Genomic DNA, 18,459 nt, shown 5'->3' on the forward strand with positions numbered 1-18,459 from the left:
TTCCTTAAGGAAACAAAATTGCGTAAAAATCATTAAATTTTATCGGTCACCCTGTGTTTGTTTCTTTACTATTACGTCAACATTAATCGATTTATTTTAACTGAAGTATAATTGTGAGAAAAACAACAAACGACATTAAATTGTTTGGTAAAAATATATTTTAACATTAAAAACAAATATTTATATTATTTTATAATAATTTACAACAAACTTTATATTTGAAGATATGGAGTAAAAGTCGCGATATGGAATGACTTAAATATGTTTTTTCGTTCTCTAGGTAACATTAACTTTGACTACTTTTGACTCATTCTCGAAATCGTTTTGAAAGTGACATAGAATGAGTGCCCGATCAAGACGTCCTGGCACTGCCAATAGCCAARCTCCAAATGAGTGTGTGCAAGTAGTGGTTCGATGTCGCCCCATAAGCAACAAAGAACAATCGGAGGGTTCGGAGGAAGTGGTGGCAGTGTATCCTAATCGAGGGGTCGTAGAAATAACAAACTTGACCGAAGCAAATAAAGAGCAAACCAAAATGTTCACTTACGATGCAGCGTATGATGCATGTGCGACACAAATCAACTTATATAACGAGGTCGTCTTTCCTCTTGTAAGTTCTGTTCTAGATGGTTTTAACGGCTGTATATTTGCGTACGGACAAACTGGAACAGGAAAAACATTTACTATGGAAGGTGTTAGAGGTAATGAAGATCTTAAGGGAATCATTCCTAGAACATTTGAACAAATTTGGCTACACATTAATCGGACGGAAAACTTTCAATTTCTCGTCGATGTTAGCTATTTGGAAATATACATGGAAGAGTTGCGCGATTTATTAAAGCCGAATTCTAAACATTTAGAAGTGCGAGAGCGTGGTTCTGGTGTTTATGTACCAAATTTGCATGCCATAAATTGCAAAAGTGTTGATGATATGCTGAATGTAATGCATATTGGTAATAAGAATCGCACTGTGGGCTTTACAAATATGAATGAGCACAGTTCACGATCGCATGCTATATTCATGATAAGAATAGAGATGTGTGATATTGAGACAAATACAATAAAAGTAGGAAAACTGAATTTGATTGATTTAGCAGGAAGTGAACGTCAGTCTAAAACAGGTGCTTCTGCAGAACGATTAAAGGAGGCAAGCAAAATAAATCTTGCGCTATCTTCTCTTGGGAATGTAATATCAGCGCTGGCAGAGAATTCACCGCATGTACCCTATCGCGATTCGAAGCTCACACGCTTGTTACAGGACTCTTTGGGAGGCAATTCGAAAACAATTATGATTGCCAATATTGGTCCATCGGCATATAATTATAACGAAACATTAACTACTCTACGCTATGCATCCCGTGCTAAAACTATTCAAAACAAACCAGTGAAAAATGAAGATCCACAAGATGCTAAGCTTAAAGAATATCAGGAGGAAATCGAAAGGTTGAAGCGCTTGATTGCACCGAAGCAACAGCGCACTGAAAAGATAATCAAGAAACGACAACGTAAACCAAAGAAAGAAAAGATAAGCAACGAAGTTGTACAATTGGAACTAGAGGAAAGTGATGAAGAGCCCGAATCAGACAAAGAGAATGAAGCGGAAGTAGCAAAGTCAAATGAAGAATTAGAACGCGAGCGTGTTGAGACARCTAAACTGGCTACTAAATTGGCAGAACTCGAATCACAGTTAGTGCGTGGTGGAAAAAATTTGTTGGATACATATAGTGAACGACAACTAGAACTTGAGAAGAAGCTTGTTGAAATCGCAGAAAGAAAAAAACGTGAAATCGAAATTCAACAGCAACTGGAATTGCAAGAGGAGACTACATTGGAAATTCGAGAGACGGTTACATCCTTGGAGCAAGAGGTAGAATTGAAGAAAAGAAAACTTTCCAAGTGTTACGCTAAATACCTKGCTCTACAACAGGAGCTTAATGATTGTAAATATGACCATAATCATGATTTACGAGAATTGGAAATGGCCCAAAATGAACTTGTGAAAGAATTGAAACGGCAGTTATTAATCATAGATAATTTTGTACCAGTAGAAGTAAAGCAACGCCTCTATACCCAAGCAAAATACGATGAGGAGCAAGAGGAATGGAAATTCTCAACCACCCCAATGGTAGGGGATCAAAATAGCTTAACAAAACGTCCGGTTTCTTATCCTCAACACCGTCGTCCCATCTCAGAATATGCATTAATGGAAGCTAAAACCAATGCATCCGGTGCTTTACGTTTTAAAAATGAAAATATCGTATCTTATGAACTAGAAATGCCTTGTCGCACCACACAGGAATATCGTTCTCCAAAAGTATCAGCTTCGTTGCAAGCAGTATTAGCTCAAGCTATGCAAACCGGCGACGACATCGACATTGTTGATTCGCATACTAATTCCATACGTAGYCGACTTGAGAATATAATTAATGCTAGTGCCAATGCTTCAGCAGCTTTAGCTTCAGTTAATAACAGTAYTATAACTCCCAATGTCGTAGCGTCAGTGCCAGTTGCCGGAGCACGTAATATTAAACCAGGTCGTGGYATAGCATCCCCTGGTTCTGCTATTGACTCAAATAGACGCCCACCGACTGGGCGTATGGGTCTTAAGAAACCAGCATCAGCTTATCCCAAAGCTCGTGGATTGGTCAATAAGTAGACACTACAGTTATAAACAAAACATCATGTTTAACTAACATATAGAAGCACATATGTTTTAATCGATTATCTTTTTATCATTATTATTATGTTATTAAGATAAGTTGAAGATACCTATTGTTATTTTTGAATGGTTTACAACTCATTAAAGAAAGTTTGGGTCAGTCTTGACAAGACGGCTTAGGAGAAGTTAATACTCATAATTGATAYACGTATATATATGTTGTAGGTGTGTTCATTTATTTATACAGTTTTATTTTCTAAGATTATTTTATTGACTGTGCAATATATTAATAAGAAACAAAAAATCATACTAGCATTTTTTAATTTGATAAGCTTTGCAATAATAAAATAAATCACGCACCCCGCACAAAAATTTGCATTTTTTCATATCGGTATACTTTTGTTACTTATAGAAAGAAGCACCTATTTATCTAGATTATTTATGCCAGTTTTTTCTACCATCTCGAGTAATACTTTAAGTTTGTTTTCAAACAATTCRCATCGAATGGGCATTTCAAGAGCATAAAATGGATTTTTCAAAACATAGTCTGAATAAAGTTCGTATATTTTGCGGAGTAACATATCCATACCACTAAGGCCTGTTTCCGAAATAATAATAAATTTAACTCCGGTTAATGTTTGAAAGCAGTGCAATGTAAATGTGTCGGCCTCCAATACTTCGATGCCGGAACTTTTGGGCTCTGGACTGAGTTGACTTGCAAATGCGTATAGTGGGTAAAAGGTACTAGCTTGCACAATCTTTTCATTGGTTGTCAATTTAGGTCTACAAAACTTTAAATTCACTGGATAATTTTCGGAGTTTTCCAGCATAGTTTCCACGTCACGTCCATCTTCAAGCGTATTGCCGTTCACGGCCATACCGTTTACAGCTGTTAAAACATGTCCAACTATGAACAAAATATTAAATAATACATTTAATTAATATAAACATAATATTGCACAAACCATTGATTCCATCCTTCCTATTAAATACTACTGATATTTTTTTCGGATCATAATCCAGCATTAAATCAATTGGATACGTAAACGAACGTTCTTGTTCTATTCTCGGCACATTGCTATCCAAATTATAGATTAGACCACCGGATTTACTTACTATATACACTCCATAAATAATCATTTCGRGTATTATTTATATTTACAATTTATTAACACTACTCTTCTTCTTGCACCTTACTCTTTAAAATGTTCACAATGAACCTTATGAAAGAAAGCCATATCTCGTCATAGTAAATCGGCATCTTTTACCTCGTAAGCAGCTTAATATTTTTCCTCTTAATGACATTTTAAACAATCTGAAGTAGGAAGAATTGGTCCCGCCTACATGATTAAATATTGCATAAGTAAAAAAACGTGTTTTTTATTTATAAGCGATTTTCTTATTTTTATTTTTATTAATTTGTTATTTACAAAGTTAAAGATAAATTAAATAATAATAGGCAATAAATAGTTGGAGAGGTAATTTGTAGAATGCATAGCCTACGTACATATCAAAAATTCAATTTGTTAATAAACTTGAAGCTAGAGAACTTAGTTTTGCATACCCAATTTGATTAAAGTCGTATGAATGAAATGGATATAATATGAAGTATTGTACATATTAAAGACTCACTTTGTTTAGTATTTCAGTTACATATTAAATGTACGTTTTTATTACACCTCACTTTTTTTTATATCTACTTATAAATTAATAACAATTGCAATACACAAATGCGCAGGCTCTTAAATAGATCAGCTTGATACAATTTACAACAATTTCCAAAATTTCTTGGAATAATTTCAAAATTAATTAATCGATATATGTACTAAAGTTAAACAGCCTTGTCCCAAAGTTGCCTAAATGCGTCACCGCAAGTATTTATTTCGAAATCCCGTCTTATGGAAATACGAAAAGAATGCAAAGTTGTGGGCAGATTGAGTGTGAATTGTTGTTTGTTTGTTTAAATGTAGTATAGGCGCACAATTGATTTGGTGATAAGTGTGTCGTTGTCATAGAAACTTGTTTGAATTGTGACATTACCATTTAAGACTTTTGCTGGCATCATCTGGGACTCAGGTGCAGCTTCGATTGTCGATTGCCAAGTATTTGTAGTGTTTGCACCTACCCAACCCATTTCGAAAAACCATTCTTCCATTATGCGTCCTTTAAATAGCACCTTTTGATCCAGACGAAAATTTTCCATTGGTTCAATAGTGCTGAAATTGATTTCACGAGACACGGCTCTTAAATCTAATATTTTTATAGGTACACGCGCTTCATGTTCTACATCTGGTGAAGAGAAGTCCTTGTTTTCTTGCCATATTACCTTACCAGAATCCGCGTCACGAAGAATCATATAATTTATTTGAAAACCTTTTTGGATTTTATCTCCAGAACTTATCTCCGTGTCTTCGGACCCCATGTTTTCTTTCTTTGTTGCTGTTTAAATATATCACTTTACAACTGATTTATAAATAACTTATCCAATTATTTTCGTTTTTCGCTCACAACCAATGTAAAAATTCAATTGACGTTTATATTTTTTTTATTGTATTTTCATTTTAGCGTCTTCTTCTGTAGAGTTAAGCAGATCACAATTACTTGCCAGTAGTATTGATCCGTTCCTCACGAGCTTACGGTGRTGCTAAATTGACGATTTTTGGTTTTACGTCAAACTATCAGAATAAATAAATGGAATTGACATGAAAATATTTAATTATATAAAAAATTAAAAATATATACAAATTGTGTAGCCTGCCGTGACTTAAATGTCAGAACATAGTATTACAACTTTCGGTTGTGAATGCTTATTATATAAAAAATATTTTTCATTGAATTTGAATCACCCTATTGCTGAAAATGCTAGAAGAATTATTGACACTTCGCTACTTTATTATAGCGGAATTTAAGTGTTTGGATCCTACTTTTGTAAAGTTGTTCTGTGACTGTGAATAAATTTGTATTTAAATAACTTTGAGTAGAATATAGTAAATAAAATATGGATCAAATGTTGAGTCCTGGGTTTTCCATTCCCAGCATTTCCGCAACACCTCTTCATCAAATGGATGCAGATCAACAGATTGTGCCTAATCCTGTTTATCACCCTGCCGCGGATAATCATGACTTAAATCACATGGGAATGCCGTCGTTAATGAACAGTGGAAACTCACCAGCAACAACAAATAATGCTAATATGATTGGCAATTCGCATCCCACTATGCCGACGGCGCATAAACAAATGCAATCGTTTCAGAGTTCCAGTTCCTTAATGACAAACGGAGGAGCGCCACAAAGTCTAATGCAACCACAAACACCAGTAAGTAATATGTTATGTAGATATCGGGGCGATAATTCTATTATTATGTTCTTCAGCAAAGTTTGATGTCACCGATGGTACCGATGAGTGAACGCGCCGAAAATCTAAGCAATATACATCAGACAATGGGTCCTGCCACTCCTATGACACCAATGACACCCGGTTCCGCTGACCCCGGAATTGTTCCACAACTACAGTAAGTATACATAATCSTAATGATAAATATTTATCTATTTATATGTTATTAATTTTCTACAAATTTTAGGAACATAGTTTCAACAGTAAATTTGTGTTGTAAATTGGATTTGAAAAAAATAGCTCTTCACGCACGTAATGCAGAGTACAATCCCAAGCGTTTTGCRGCCGTGATTATGCGAATTCGAGAGCCTCGTACTACAGCATTAATTTTCTCCTCGGGTAAAATGGTATGTACCGGAGCAAAGAGTGAGGATGACTCTAGATTGGCGGCAAGAAAATACGCACGTATCATTCAAAAATTGGGATTTCAGGTAATATAATGAGGATAATGGTATGCATGTGTAAATGGAAATTAAAAAAAAATACTTTTACTTCTGCAGGCCAAATTTCGTGATTTCAAAATCCAAAACATGGTCGGTTCCTGTGATGTGAAGTTTCCTATTCGCTTGGAAGGTCTAGTACTTACTCATTGCAATTTCAGTTCTTATGAACCTGAGCTATTCCCTGGACTAATTTATCGAATGGTTCGACCTCGCATAGTGCTGCTAATTTTTGTGTCCGGTAAAGTGGTGCTGACTGGTGCAAAAGTACGCCAGGAAATCTATGAAGCGTTCGACAAGATATTTCCTATTCTTAAAAAGTTCAAGAAACAATCTTAACATGACAGTTCGTTTATTGTTTTTGCTGAAGTTATTTATTTCAATTGCAAAAAGAATTTTGCATTAAATGACTTCGCTGCTCACGTTTGGTTGCTAACCATGCATTTGTGTTTGGATGAATCAGGGAGTTTTTTTTTCTATACATTAAAGTTAAACATAATGTATGTGTGGAAAGCTAGATAAGTGTATATTATAGTTTATTTAATAAGTATGTATAYTAAATTTAGATGCAACGGGTTTATAAGCCGTAGTATATAAATATAATCTAATTTTACACGGCATGTTCTAATATTTGTAATTAATTTAGCTTTTCGTTTAATATATATAAAATAAACTGAAAATATTCGTGTATTTTTATTATAATTTCATATAGAATTTAAATGATTACTTCTATGACACTTCCAACACAACTAAAAGAGAATTATGGATTTAAGAACCGATTTTGCTTTCAATGGGTGTGCGATTCGTAACAAAAGAAATACTCCATGAAATCACTTTCTTACAAATTTTACTTTATATTCTCATGAAGTACATATACATAAATTTATAGAAAGAAAATTAAATTTATGTAATTACAAGCATTGAGCCATTARACCACCCAAGTTATCAAACTCAATCTTTTCAGTTATGTTTTTCGTCTTAATTTTATCATCTTGAACAGCGATGACAATTAAATTTCCTTGATGTTTCCAACCATATTTTTTAATCCACTGATCAAGTGTTGAATCTGCAATATAAATTATATTTCTTTTATAGACGTTATAAAAAAGCAGCAGCAGTCATCACCTTCAATTCCTCCTAAGAGTTCCTTTAGCAAATCCTTCCTGATAGTTTGGAAAGTTATTCCAACAACGTGACATACGAACTTACGTATGGAATCATGGAAACCAGAAATATGACGAAACATGGATCGGTTTACTTCAGCACGCTGCCAAAACAATGTAAAATCTGTGCGCTCTAATATATCGGCCAAATCAATTATGGTCTGCACRGTGCCGTCCTTCATTTGTTGTGGCAATAATAAACATTTTGCCATAACAAAATCTGTATGCGGCAGGTTTGTCAAACACTTCAGCAGTATTGTATATGTGATGTCGAAGTTAAGCATATGTGGGTTGAACTGATAAAGTTTGAGCACTGCCAGATTTGCCTCCAAATCGTAGGTATTATTTTTAGCTTGATCTTCGACATAAGCTTCCAGCGTTTTAAGATGATCCGGGTTGTACCTGTAATGATATTGAAGAGCAGAATCAGCGTTTAAGGTTATGTTTTGATATCCACCTGCATGAATGTAATAATTGGGCTTACCGTTCAATGCACCCTAACATCTCTTGAATAGTTTGACTTTGACCATTTTCCATTTTCACCATATGCGACATTTTCTATCACTTGATGTTTTTTAACAATATAATTTGAAGAATTATTAATCTAGCAGTGCGACGCAAACAGAATTCGCAAGTTGACGTTAAAGAAAGAATTGAAAGAGCGTCAACAACTGTCAGTGGCTTAGGTGGATAATGCAGTTCTAAACAGAATTGTAMTAGATGACATACTATTTACACTGCATTCCATAGTTATAGTGTTAGTATAAATTCACAAAAAATGAAAGAATTTATACCAAATTTGAATTGTTTTCAGATATTTGAATAAACCATCTTTTATTTAGTTAATAAGTACATTATTTTTTTAGTGGTATTAAGATATCTTACTTACTTTACTTCAGTCGGTTTCAATWTACAATGTAATAGTCTGTTTATACATGAAAGCTTTTATTGCGGCAGCTCCTGGTTTGTAATAGGGGTGGTAACGCTGGAGGCTAGCCGAACTCCGATCAATGTCCTTTATGGCCTTGTTCATACAATGGTTTCAAATAATATTTATAATTTGTTCATTTATTTGTATTTTTTTGTATTTAATATACAAATATGAAGAATTTGAGAATATGGAAGAAAATTGCCCAAATCGAGTTGCTTTTTGAACGAAATGGTCACTGCTAAAGGAGTATAGGATGTCGTTGAACAATGCAAATTTCGTACGGAGGCTTACGAATGATTTCTATTTTAAAAAGTGTTTGCCTCTTAGTGCTTAACCGAGTTAGAATCAAGTTGATCCTCTACACAAAGCTGTGGAATTTACATCTCCTAGCAAAAAGCACATCGCTTCATACGCGCATAGCATGATCCTTGAATTTATAAGAGTGCTACATACATATGTATTCTAAGTCATGTGAGTTTTGTGAGAGAAGAGAGGGGATAATAGATAACATAATAACAATTATATTTTATATATGCAGATCATCAATGAATATATGAAAAATTGATCCCTCCTTTCCTCTCGCTGCCTATCAATTTAATTTTGTTGCACAGTTGGAAATGGAGCAGCTTTAAATAAATCTGTTAGATTGGGCAGCTCCACTCAATTGATTAAATATGTTATCTACTCACTTGTTACGCACAACAATTTGGCTAAAAGGAAATATTCATATGCCAATGGTTCACTGCTAMGCAACAGAGAGCGCTGCGACAGCGGCAATGCCAATTTAATTTCACACATGGTCCTTAGGCGTTCAACTCAGCTCAGTTTGTTTTCGCTGACCGGCTTTGGCTTTCCGCGTCGACGAACAACAAAAACACTGCTATCGCGCTCAAAAGAGATCATCGGTATATGTATGTTTGTAAGAGAGAAAAATTTAATCATGCACAAGGTTTCCAGCGTTTCAAATAGTGCCACAAAAGCATCACGTTCCATCCGTGACAACTGTAAGCGTGAAATACCGCTAATGCAGCGGAAAATGATCAACTTTAGCAATCCCGAAATGTTTTCAAAAATTTAAATACGATTTTTTTGAAATCAGATGGAACCTATGTATGTACGCTTTTCTGTAAATCTCAAAATTCCAAAAAATTTTACGAAAAAACTTTTCAGAGAACAATGACATGCACGAGAATTAGAATTTCAAAATCCTGACCTCTGTATGCCAGTAGAAGAACGGGATTCGATGTATTCATATTACAACTCAATCGACCGGAATTTACACACGTGATGCTATGTATGTATGTATGTATGTATACATTGTATGTACATCTCTATATGATTACGAATGTTCCTATTGTACATACATATGTAAATGCGTGAGGTAAGTATGTTTGGTTGTCTGCCCAAAGTGTCCTGCACAGCTTAGCCACTTTTCTTCCTTCTGGGGGCGGCGAATAAGAGCAAAGTTGAAGGAATTGTCGCGTCGCGAAGAATTCGAAGGGCGTATTATCTTGGGTTAGCTGCTACATTTTATTCCACACTTTAGAAAATGTAATATTGTTTAGGAAAAATAACTGCAGGTTAGGATTTCCTTTCGTTCACGTATACATCCACACATACATACAGTAAGTATTTTACTTGACAGCACAATTTGACAAAGTTCACATTTAGCAAGCGAATTTTACACCTTCCGGAACCAACACTCACAACTGGCGTCCATTTTATATGCGGCCAAGCAAGTATTTCTGATTAAACTTAAACTAGCAACATGTTGCCACAGAGTATAATGGTTTTGTTAACCTAACGGTTGTATGTATCACCTAACCATAAATAATCAGGAGGACGAGATAAGTTGAAATCCGGGTGACTGTCTGTCTGTCCTTCCGTCCGCGCAAGCTGCAACATATGTAAAAACGAAGATGTCTTCATAAAACARTGCCATAATTAAGCACTTAAATAAGATATAGAGGAGTTTTAATTTAGGACGGTGGATCGTAGCTGTTAGGGCTAAAAATTTTGAAAAACTGTGAGTGGCTCCGCCCTTTAATAGGTTTAATGTATATATAAAATACCAGTATACCTTAAGCACCTCTACCGACTCTGTAAAAATTGTTAAAATCGGAAGAGAACTCCGTCCACTAACGGTACTGTTAAAAGTTACTAAAAGTATTATAAACATCTAAATAATTAAATATGACAGACATAAATAATTTTACACCGGAGAGGAGAGAGAGCTTAATGGCAGCCGGCACAGCATCTCMCATAAGCAAAATCGGATTACAACCCAAATACCGGAAATGTGGACTTAAGTATCTATAATTGACTTTTGAAGGAAATATCTCARTGTATCYAAAATGGGTTGAATCAGGTCAATACTTCCTCGAGCCCCCATATAGCTAATATAAAGATTTTTGAACTTCCGATGTGAGTCCCCACAATGAGAATAAGAGATATTGTGTTTTACTCATAACAGTATATCTCTGGGCGTAAAATATATAAAATTGGGCGAAAACTTAAACTAGCCCCCATATACGTAATATCAGGATTWTCAACAACTGGCTGACCTTACTCCATATGATGGGTGATTGTATGTGGGGTAACTTAATGAAACCTAGGGAATATTTTTTTAGAAGGTGGCGTGTTAATAGTATGTGTTACTGGAAAAACAGCTTAATACAGCCCCAAACTCTCATATTTTCCTGAAGGAATTTCTCGGACTTTGATTCTTGCAATRTTCGGTTACACCCGATCTTAGCCTTTCCTTGCTTGTTTTAAATTTTTTTGTTGACCCTGAACTAGTATGCCAGTGGTCGGTCCGTTATACGAGTATTGCCTATTCGGTATCTGTTTCTTTTGCGATAAAAATATATGTAGTTAGCTGCCTAGTAGGGCTTGCGACCCATACTAGTTGTAATGCAGTTTAAAAATAGTTCACTTTAACTTGTACATATGAATGTGTGTATGTGTGTGAYCACGTGAGGCAGCTGCAAGCTGAAGTACCCAGCACATAGTAAAGTACGTAATTAAACCTTAGTGATGCTTTGTCCGCCAAACATTGCAAACCTCAACCTTCAAAGATTGATCTCTCCATTTCGGAACGGTTCGGCGTTGTGTTGAAAAGTGGGCGTTTACCATTATTGTAAAGTAGGATTTCAATTAGTTAATAAATTGATCTCCAAACAAATACGTCATGCTGAGCGTTCATAAAATGTCTTTGCAAACATTAAGCTCGCTCCAAATACTAATGCTCAAGCGCGCACACATAGCAAACTGCATGCTATACACACATACATACACATGTACATGTATACATAAATGCATATTAGCATTTCTTCCTTACAAGATCATATCCGATACACTGACCGTATGMTAATATCTATACCAAAATKGTAACTGTAAAWATCCTAACMACAGGTAAATGAGCGCGTCGAGTCTAAAAGGATCATAACTGACATGTTAGCCTAGCCACAGATTAGAATATGTGGATTAATTTAAATCCATCCCGGCTAATACTCTAACTAAAGCAATTGCTGAGCAGAGATCTGTGTGTATATATGTAYGTATATGAAAGGGTTTTTGTGTGCGAAAGTAACAGGAGGATCTCATTACYTTTAAAAGGATTTTAATTAAGTAACAAATTGATTTTCAAACAATCAATATGCGCTGCGTGCGWAGATAAGTAGGGCGGCCATATCTCAGCAAAGACAATTTAAAAATCTTGAATTTCAGTTTGCTACATTAGATACGACTGCAYTTCTCAAACTATGGACGACAACACTGCAAAGGAACTGCACCAGAACATCATTGGAATCTGGCAAAAATAAGTATTATAATAATTCTGATCAAATAAGTTAAGTAGTAAACGTGATTGAACACTAATACTGAGAGAGATATGTTTCTTCACTGTATTACCAGGCGTAATCTAACATTTGGGGAGAATATGGAATTATAATAAGACATCTCTAGCCGATAGTTAAAATGTGTCTTTGCCGTGGTTTGTATTGAGAATCGTTCAGAGTGGGAGCAATGATGCGGGTTATGTTGTCTTGATTCGGACGATATTGTGTGTCATACAGTTTAGACAGCATGTTCTTCAATCTCTACAGACTATACTTTCGAAGATAACTGCTGTTTGGTACAATTAAAAAATGGCACCTTGATGCAGAGACCCATTCTGCTAAGAYTTCAACTATGATAAAGTTTAAAAAGTCAAAAAGGGTTTGGCTATTTTCTATTGGCGGTGGGGTAAGCGCCAAATCACCCTACCAATTATCGCTTTGCCGATGAATATCTTCAACTGAGCGCTCCGCTAGCTATGGCTCATGGTGTTTGTGATGGTTTTACATACATACTCGTACATATAAATACACACTTATCACATCATAGCTTAATGATTTCAACGCCAAGCGCTTGCAACTGACAGAATAACAAGATCGTGAGTGGTTGACGCATTCAAGTGCAGCGCTGAAGTGTTAATTGGAAAGCATTTCACACCCCCCATAAGAACAGCCAGCCGTCATTACTACGCTTTGTTTGGCGTAAAGGATATTCTCTAACGCGCCTTTTCATGGCATGAAATCAGATATGAGCGAAGCTGAAATCAATTTTCGGATTTTAATTGTGGTACAAGTACATACATAGTTAAAAAGAAATAAAAGTATAAATGCGAACGCTGCGAGGTTGAGGGAAATTCAGTGAATTTAAATGGCGAGGACAGCTGGAACAATATTCTGCATACTTGGTCTCGTAAACACTGGCTTGCATAAAGATGTACCGTGCTTGGACACACATATTTGCGGAAGTCTGAACAAAAGGATGTAACAGTCTTCCAGAACAAAGCGTTCAGATTGTAAATTGATGGTGCGTGATTAATAATTTTATAGTTAAATCCTACGTTGATACTTTTATATTTTAATCTTGCCCGAAAACTGATGCGGCATTATACAGTACATGGCACTCCATAAGTATGTATATACGTACATGTATATGTGTATGTGTGTAAGAATTATTGCATTCTGAAATTACTTATGAATCCAAAACAGGAAATTACAAAATTCTTGCTTGCGAAAATCCTTGGCTCAAACGATCAAATGCGCATCAACGCAGTTTTTTAATTTACCGTTTTATTCTTATTTGCCCTTTATGCTTTATTGACGAGGAACGCCTGAAAGGARCAAAAAATATCGGTAAACAAAGGACAGCAATATTTTGCTACACCAGCTTATCCYGGTTCATCCATGTTTTACAAAGTGGCACCGGCGCGGCATGCGATCCCGTTAGAGAGAAAATGTTCGAACACGCAGCAGTGAAAGAGACGTGCAAGTCGAAAACAATACACAAGAATACGGCATTTTTTAACGGTCAATTGAAAACGTTGTCGACCAATGTAGATCAAGCGTAAAATTTTTCTCTCGTTCTATTTACTCACTTCCATTTGTTTGGGTATTGGGCTATGCCGCAAACACAAAAATGACCAGTAGCTGCGCAGATCATTATCAGCTGGCACAAGGTAGTGCAAACATGTGGGATAACATGGGATTTGAGTAATTGCACTTTTCCACTTCAGTTTGTTTCGGTGGCGTGAGTTCGGTTTTGTATAAATTTGGCATTTATTGTTTGTATATGGGGAACTGGCATGCCCAAAACACTTAGAAATTACTGTAAATATGTCCATATGTATCCACCTAGTTTAACAACACGGTTATGGGAAAGTTTAGAAAATTATTTCTCTGTAAGTTATGTCAGGCGATTAGTTTGATCTTGAATTAGTTTGCTCTTGCATTTCCATTCTGGTACACATTACTATTTAGTCAATACTTTTGCTGTTTGTTGTGTTTCAAACTTTTGTTTGGGAACTTTTTGCAYGTTAGCATTCACAATGTCTCTATTCAAAAATCCATTACAGAAAACGTGGTGTTTACTCGTTGATCGTTTTGATAGCTGCTGGGCCTTGAAAAATAAACACACCCCCAAGGGGAAATTTGGCAGGCTTCAAATAAGAAAGTGTTCCCATATTCCGGTTGCAAGCATTGTCCTCCTAATCGTTTGTTATTCTTTGGCGCTAGCATAGTTGTGTGTAAAGAGTTAAAATAAACAAATATTTGATTTACAACCAAAACAATGCTACCATTGTAGAATTCTCAAAAAAATTAATGCGTTTAGGTCGATCGCTGCTGAATTACAGTTGGAGAATGAAAAGGTGTTTTCCTTTGTCCTTTTTTCCTATTTGTTGTTTTAGATGACGTACTAAGAGATGTACTTATGTCCAATCACTGCTTTTGATTGCTTATTACATTCTTACATATGTATGTGTAACAATTTGGTGGCAGATAAAATATGAACATAAATATGAATTAACGAATTGCGAATATTGACCAAGCCAGAATAGAGGTTAGCCCGTGCATCTCTTTAACTCGTATATTCTTATGGCATAGAAGCAAGAAGTGATGTGTTYCGGTGGCACCAGCCCTTTTCAAGGGCTCAGAAGAGGTCGCTGATGAAGACCGTGCTAGGAGACCTGCTACTTCGACAAACAACGACAATGTGACTCGTGAGCCCTAATTTTTGAACTTAGACCGTCGACTAAGTATTCGTTTAATTGCCCAGATGTTAAATTTATCAAAATCTGTGGCTCATGTCGTTGTGACGGAACACTTGAACATTAGAAGTTGCATCACGACCACGCCCCGGCTTATACCACCTTTCTTGTGAACAGCTACCTAACCAAGGGCGGCATCCCAACGTTTCCGCAGATGAAAGGCTAGACTATTTTGGTGAATGTCTTCCGTGACGCCTTCAATGCTTGGAAATCGCGCTGGCAGCGCTGTATCGAGCCTATTTTGAAAGTTTTTAAAATTGTAACGATTGGTTGAATAATGTCCTTGTAAGATTACTTATTGGGCGGTTCACTAAATAATTTCGTTTTTTTAGTGCTTGATTTTTTAAAGTTTGATGAAATTATACAATCTTCATTTTGATCCAATATCTTTTGCGAACTTTCGAGAAAAAGGTTGATATTACGCTCATAAAGTTGTTGATCCTTGCGGAAAAAAACTGTTCCAATTGCTTTTTGACGTCCTGATTTGAGCTAAAAGTTCTTCCAAAAACGTTTGCAGAGAACGGAACAAGTAATAGTCTGAAGTTATAAAGTATGAATATGGTATGTATGTATATGGTGGGTGCGGTAGTACCTTCCATTCAAGGTGCAAAAGCACCTGGCGAGTCATCAAAGAGGTTTCGCATTATCCTTTTGAAAGATTGCATCTTTTCTGGTGCTCAATTCCGGCCTCTTTTGTTTGAGTGCATCACTAAATTTCTCTAACTGATTACAATACAAAATAAACGATTCCTTTCAAATTCCACTGAACAGATAATATAATTTTTTTTTGATCCTGTTTAGACTAGTAACAATACCCTCAAAAACTGGATAACTTCCTCGAAACACATAAATCACAGGCGTTAATGCGACGAACCAAATTTCCTTCTGTAAGAACATGAGGAACCCCTATGCCCTGCTCGAAGTTAATTCTAGGCATTTCATGTTGCATCATCAGTTGATCGAAAAAATTCCATACGATCGATCAGCTGTCGTCATCAAATGAATGTACTTAGTAAGTAACCCWATATACATATACCTATTTCCAAAATATTACGTTTGAAATAGGAAGCACATCGCTCGGTTAATTGAGTATTCAAGAAACATCAAAGGATTATCGATATATTCTATTTCAATCTAAATAATTTAAGTGGTGTTTTTTGGAATTTGCTTGGTATCATAGTGATTGATACCATGATAAAGTAAGAAAGCACCACTAGTTTTCGTACTCGTCACCTTCTTCTGCCAGTGTGTCGTTGTTCCGMAGTGCAATGTGGCCGCACTTGTAGTAAATCTGAAACTGACTGCCAGAAATTGCTCAATAATTCATCGAGTGTACCGACGACGACTAAAGTCGCTAATAGAATTTTCAGTTTGACTGCATGTCGCCAGCATATTTGCTTTTCTGCGGACAATTCACATACACATATATACTATATTATATGATATATAGTATATATGTGTATGTGTGTAAGTAACAAGAAAGACAAATGTGTGTGTGTCGAAGTTACAGCTTTGGTTYCCACTGAAGCTGATTGGAGTGCCAAGAGTGCCTGAGGTATGGAAAGCAATTCCTGTTAAGCGCAAACAAAAAAGGACGATAACGGAAATAAACTCATGGAAATCGAATCATATTTGTAGTTAATAAAAAGTGATTTGCCGTAATGGGAAGAGTTATTTACCCTTTCTGCTTCTTCTGCATCCTTTAAAGCAACTACATGCTTGACTTTGGTTGTGTGCGTGTATTGACCTTTTCGTAATTCCCTTAACCCATAATTATGCGACTGTGTGGCTGAGTGTGGATGCATGTGTGCGTATGCTTTGGGCCATCTATCCCACATATGTACACGTGTGTGTATCTGCGCCTGTATTAAAAGAGTATATTGTGGAAATAAACTGTTACGTTTGTAAAGTATGTGTGTAATGCGGACTATGGCAATCTTGTGGGGGAATGGATTCGTCATTGGGAAAATACTACGAGAAGCTTAAAAGTTTTCCAGATTTTATGTGCTCGAGTGTGTTTTGTTGATCACTTTTTACTTCAAGTTCGTTCCGATTGTTTTATTTTTTCCTTCGGCTTTTGTTTTAGTACCAAAGGCGATTTTTCAGTACTTTTTATTTAGTGGGGTTTAAGCACATTTTTCGTTTTTTGTCGGAAGCAACGGAACRAAACGAAAGTAGCGAAAGCGCTGCATTACACCGGTGGAACTTTTTGTTTTAGTTGTTAGATTGAATTTTAAATAAAAATGAAATTAACTTGGGTGTTTGTAAATGGATTTTTCGTTACCTTTGTGGCTCAACGGGAGCACCGTTATACCGTAATGGATGCAGAGTGTGTGAAGTTGTGTGCATAAGTGTTCGTGGAGTCGAAGAGGGTATGTTTTCAATGTTTTGTTTATTTAGCAAAGGTTTTTTAGTTTCTTCCACGAATTGGCAATGATTTGGCGAGTCGCTCTGATTGCCGTTCGATTGCCAGCGCTAAGTAAATAGCGGAATAAAAGGTTTTTCTACTAGACGATTTGCGGTGCGCAACTCAATTCGCTTCAATTTGATTTGATTCAATTCCAGTAATAAGAATCTGCATAGAAACTTGMTTTTTTGTTCGTAACCATGCCTTTGGTGCATGAAAGACTGCACTCAGCTACTAAATAGAAAGCGGCACTGAAGGAAATTAAGTATTTTTTCTTGTTTTCTTTCGACGCCGCCATATTTACAGACCAAATGAGAAAAGTTTAATCTAAAGAGAATGCGATATTGATTTGTTAAGAATATGTCAAAAGCGCAAGGGTTGACCAATGGACCGGACCTACACTCGTACAAATACATGACAGATCATATAGTATACAATGTACATATGTAAGTTTGTAGTTAAGACGCATCTTAAGTCCAGTTTGTGCGAACAGAAATAGTTCATTTATGTGGTAGATAAAGGATATTCAATGGATTTTATGTTTGATAGTGGAGCAGCAAAGAATCTAAAAACCATATAAAATTTTCTGTCCTTGAAGTCTTAAATTTTAATAAAACCTATATACATATGTATTATATATGTATATTCGTTTGTACATAATGTGTGTTAGAAAATGATTCAAAAAAGTTGTTTCTACTTTTTATGTAAAAATCATGATACGTATGAAGATCACTGTTAKTGCCATTTTTCTTGAGCTTCCTTATGCATATGGTTGTATTTAAATTAATAGCATTAATAATTGTACTTTTCGCCTCTAGTTTTTATACTCTCGCAACAAAGTTGCTAAAGAGAGTATTATAGTTTTGT

The 18,459-nt window shown here is 35.7% G+C and overlaps 5 protein-coding genes across 5 annotated transcripts; 2 read left to right on the top strand and 3 right to left on the bottom strand.

The window, feature by feature from the left end:
• The first annotated feature begins 106 nt into the window (after nt 1-106).
• Nucleotides 107-2,963, top strand: LOC108971889 (kinesin-like protein Klp68D). The gene is made up of 2 exons (XM_018938224.1): nt 107-147; nt 281-2,963. Exon 2 carries the CDS (start codon nt 341-343, stop codon nt 2,654-2,656), a length of 2,316 nt encoding a protein of 771 aa, XP_018793769.1. The 5' UTR covers nt 107-147; nt 281-340; the 3' UTR covers nt 2,657-2,963.
• Nucleotides 2,964-2,969: 6 nt separating this feature from the next.
• On the bottom strand, nt 2,970-3,850 carry LOC108971897 (trafficking protein particle complex subunit 4). The gene is made up of 2 exons (XM_018938237.1): nt 3,625-3,850; nt 2,970-3,566 (listed from the first exon to the last, which is right to left on the bottom strand). Exons 1-2 carry the CDS (start codon nt 3,797-3,799, stop codon nt 3,082-3,084), a joined length of 660 nt encoding a protein of 219 aa, XP_018793782.1. The 5' UTR covers nt 3,800-3,850; the 3' UTR covers nt 2,970-3,081.
• A 271-nt stretch (nt 3,851-4,121) lies between these two features.
• On the bottom strand, nt 4,122-5,233 carry LOC108971827 (probable cGMP 3',5'-cyclic phosphodiesterase subunit delta). The gene has a single exon (XM_018938131.1). It carries the CDS (start codon nt 5,079-5,081, stop codon nt 4,620-4,622), a length of 462 nt encoding a protein of 153 aa, XP_018793676.1. The 5' UTR covers nt 5,082-5,233; the 3' UTR covers nt 4,122-4,619.
• Nucleotides 5,234-5,553: 320 nt separating this feature from the next.
• On the top strand, nt 5,554-7,173 carry LOC108971832 (TATA-box-binding protein). Its single transcript, XM_018938143.1, has 4 exons — nt 5,554-5,975; nt 6,032-6,171; nt 6,241-6,484; nt 6,554-7,173. The coding sequence occupies exons 1-4, from the start codon at nt 5,658-5,660 to the stop codon at nt 6,830-6,832; spliced, it is 981 nt and encodes a 326-aa protein (XP_018793688.1). The 5' UTR covers nt 5,554-5,657; the 3' UTR covers nt 6,833-7,173.
• Nucleotides 7,174-7,279: 106 nt separating this feature from the next.
• LOC108971840 (eukaryotic translation initiation factor 3 subunit K) lies at nt 7,280-8,321 on the bottom strand. Its single transcript, XM_018938156.1, has 3 exons — nt 8,141-8,321; nt 7,619-8,058; nt 7,280-7,559 (listed from the first exon to the last, which is right to left on the bottom strand). The coding sequence occupies exons 1-3, from the start codon at nt 8,209-8,211 to the stop codon at nt 7,405-7,407; spliced, it is 666 nt and encodes a 221-aa protein (XP_018793701.1). The 5' UTR covers nt 8,212-8,321; the 3' UTR covers nt 7,280-7,404.
• Between the last annotated feature and the right edge of the window lie 10,138 nt (nt 8,322-18,459).

The sequence above is a fragment of the Bactrocera latifrons genome, unplaced genomic scaffold (assembly GCF_001853355.1).
Source record: "Bactrocera latifrons isolate USDA-ARS-PBARC rearing strain unplaced genomic scaffold, ASM185335v1 scaffold_109, whole genome shotgun sequence".
In the NCBI taxonomy this organism is placed as follows: domain Eukaryota; kingdom Metazoa; phylum Arthropoda; class Insecta; order Diptera; family Tephritidae; genus Bactrocera; species Bactrocera latifrons.

What these genes read in the sequence shown, in the direction of transcription:
- LOC108971827 (XM_018938131.1), bottom strand. Translation starts at nt 5,081, where the DNA reads ATGGGGTCCGAAGACACGGAGATAAGTTCTGGAGATAAAATCCAAAAA.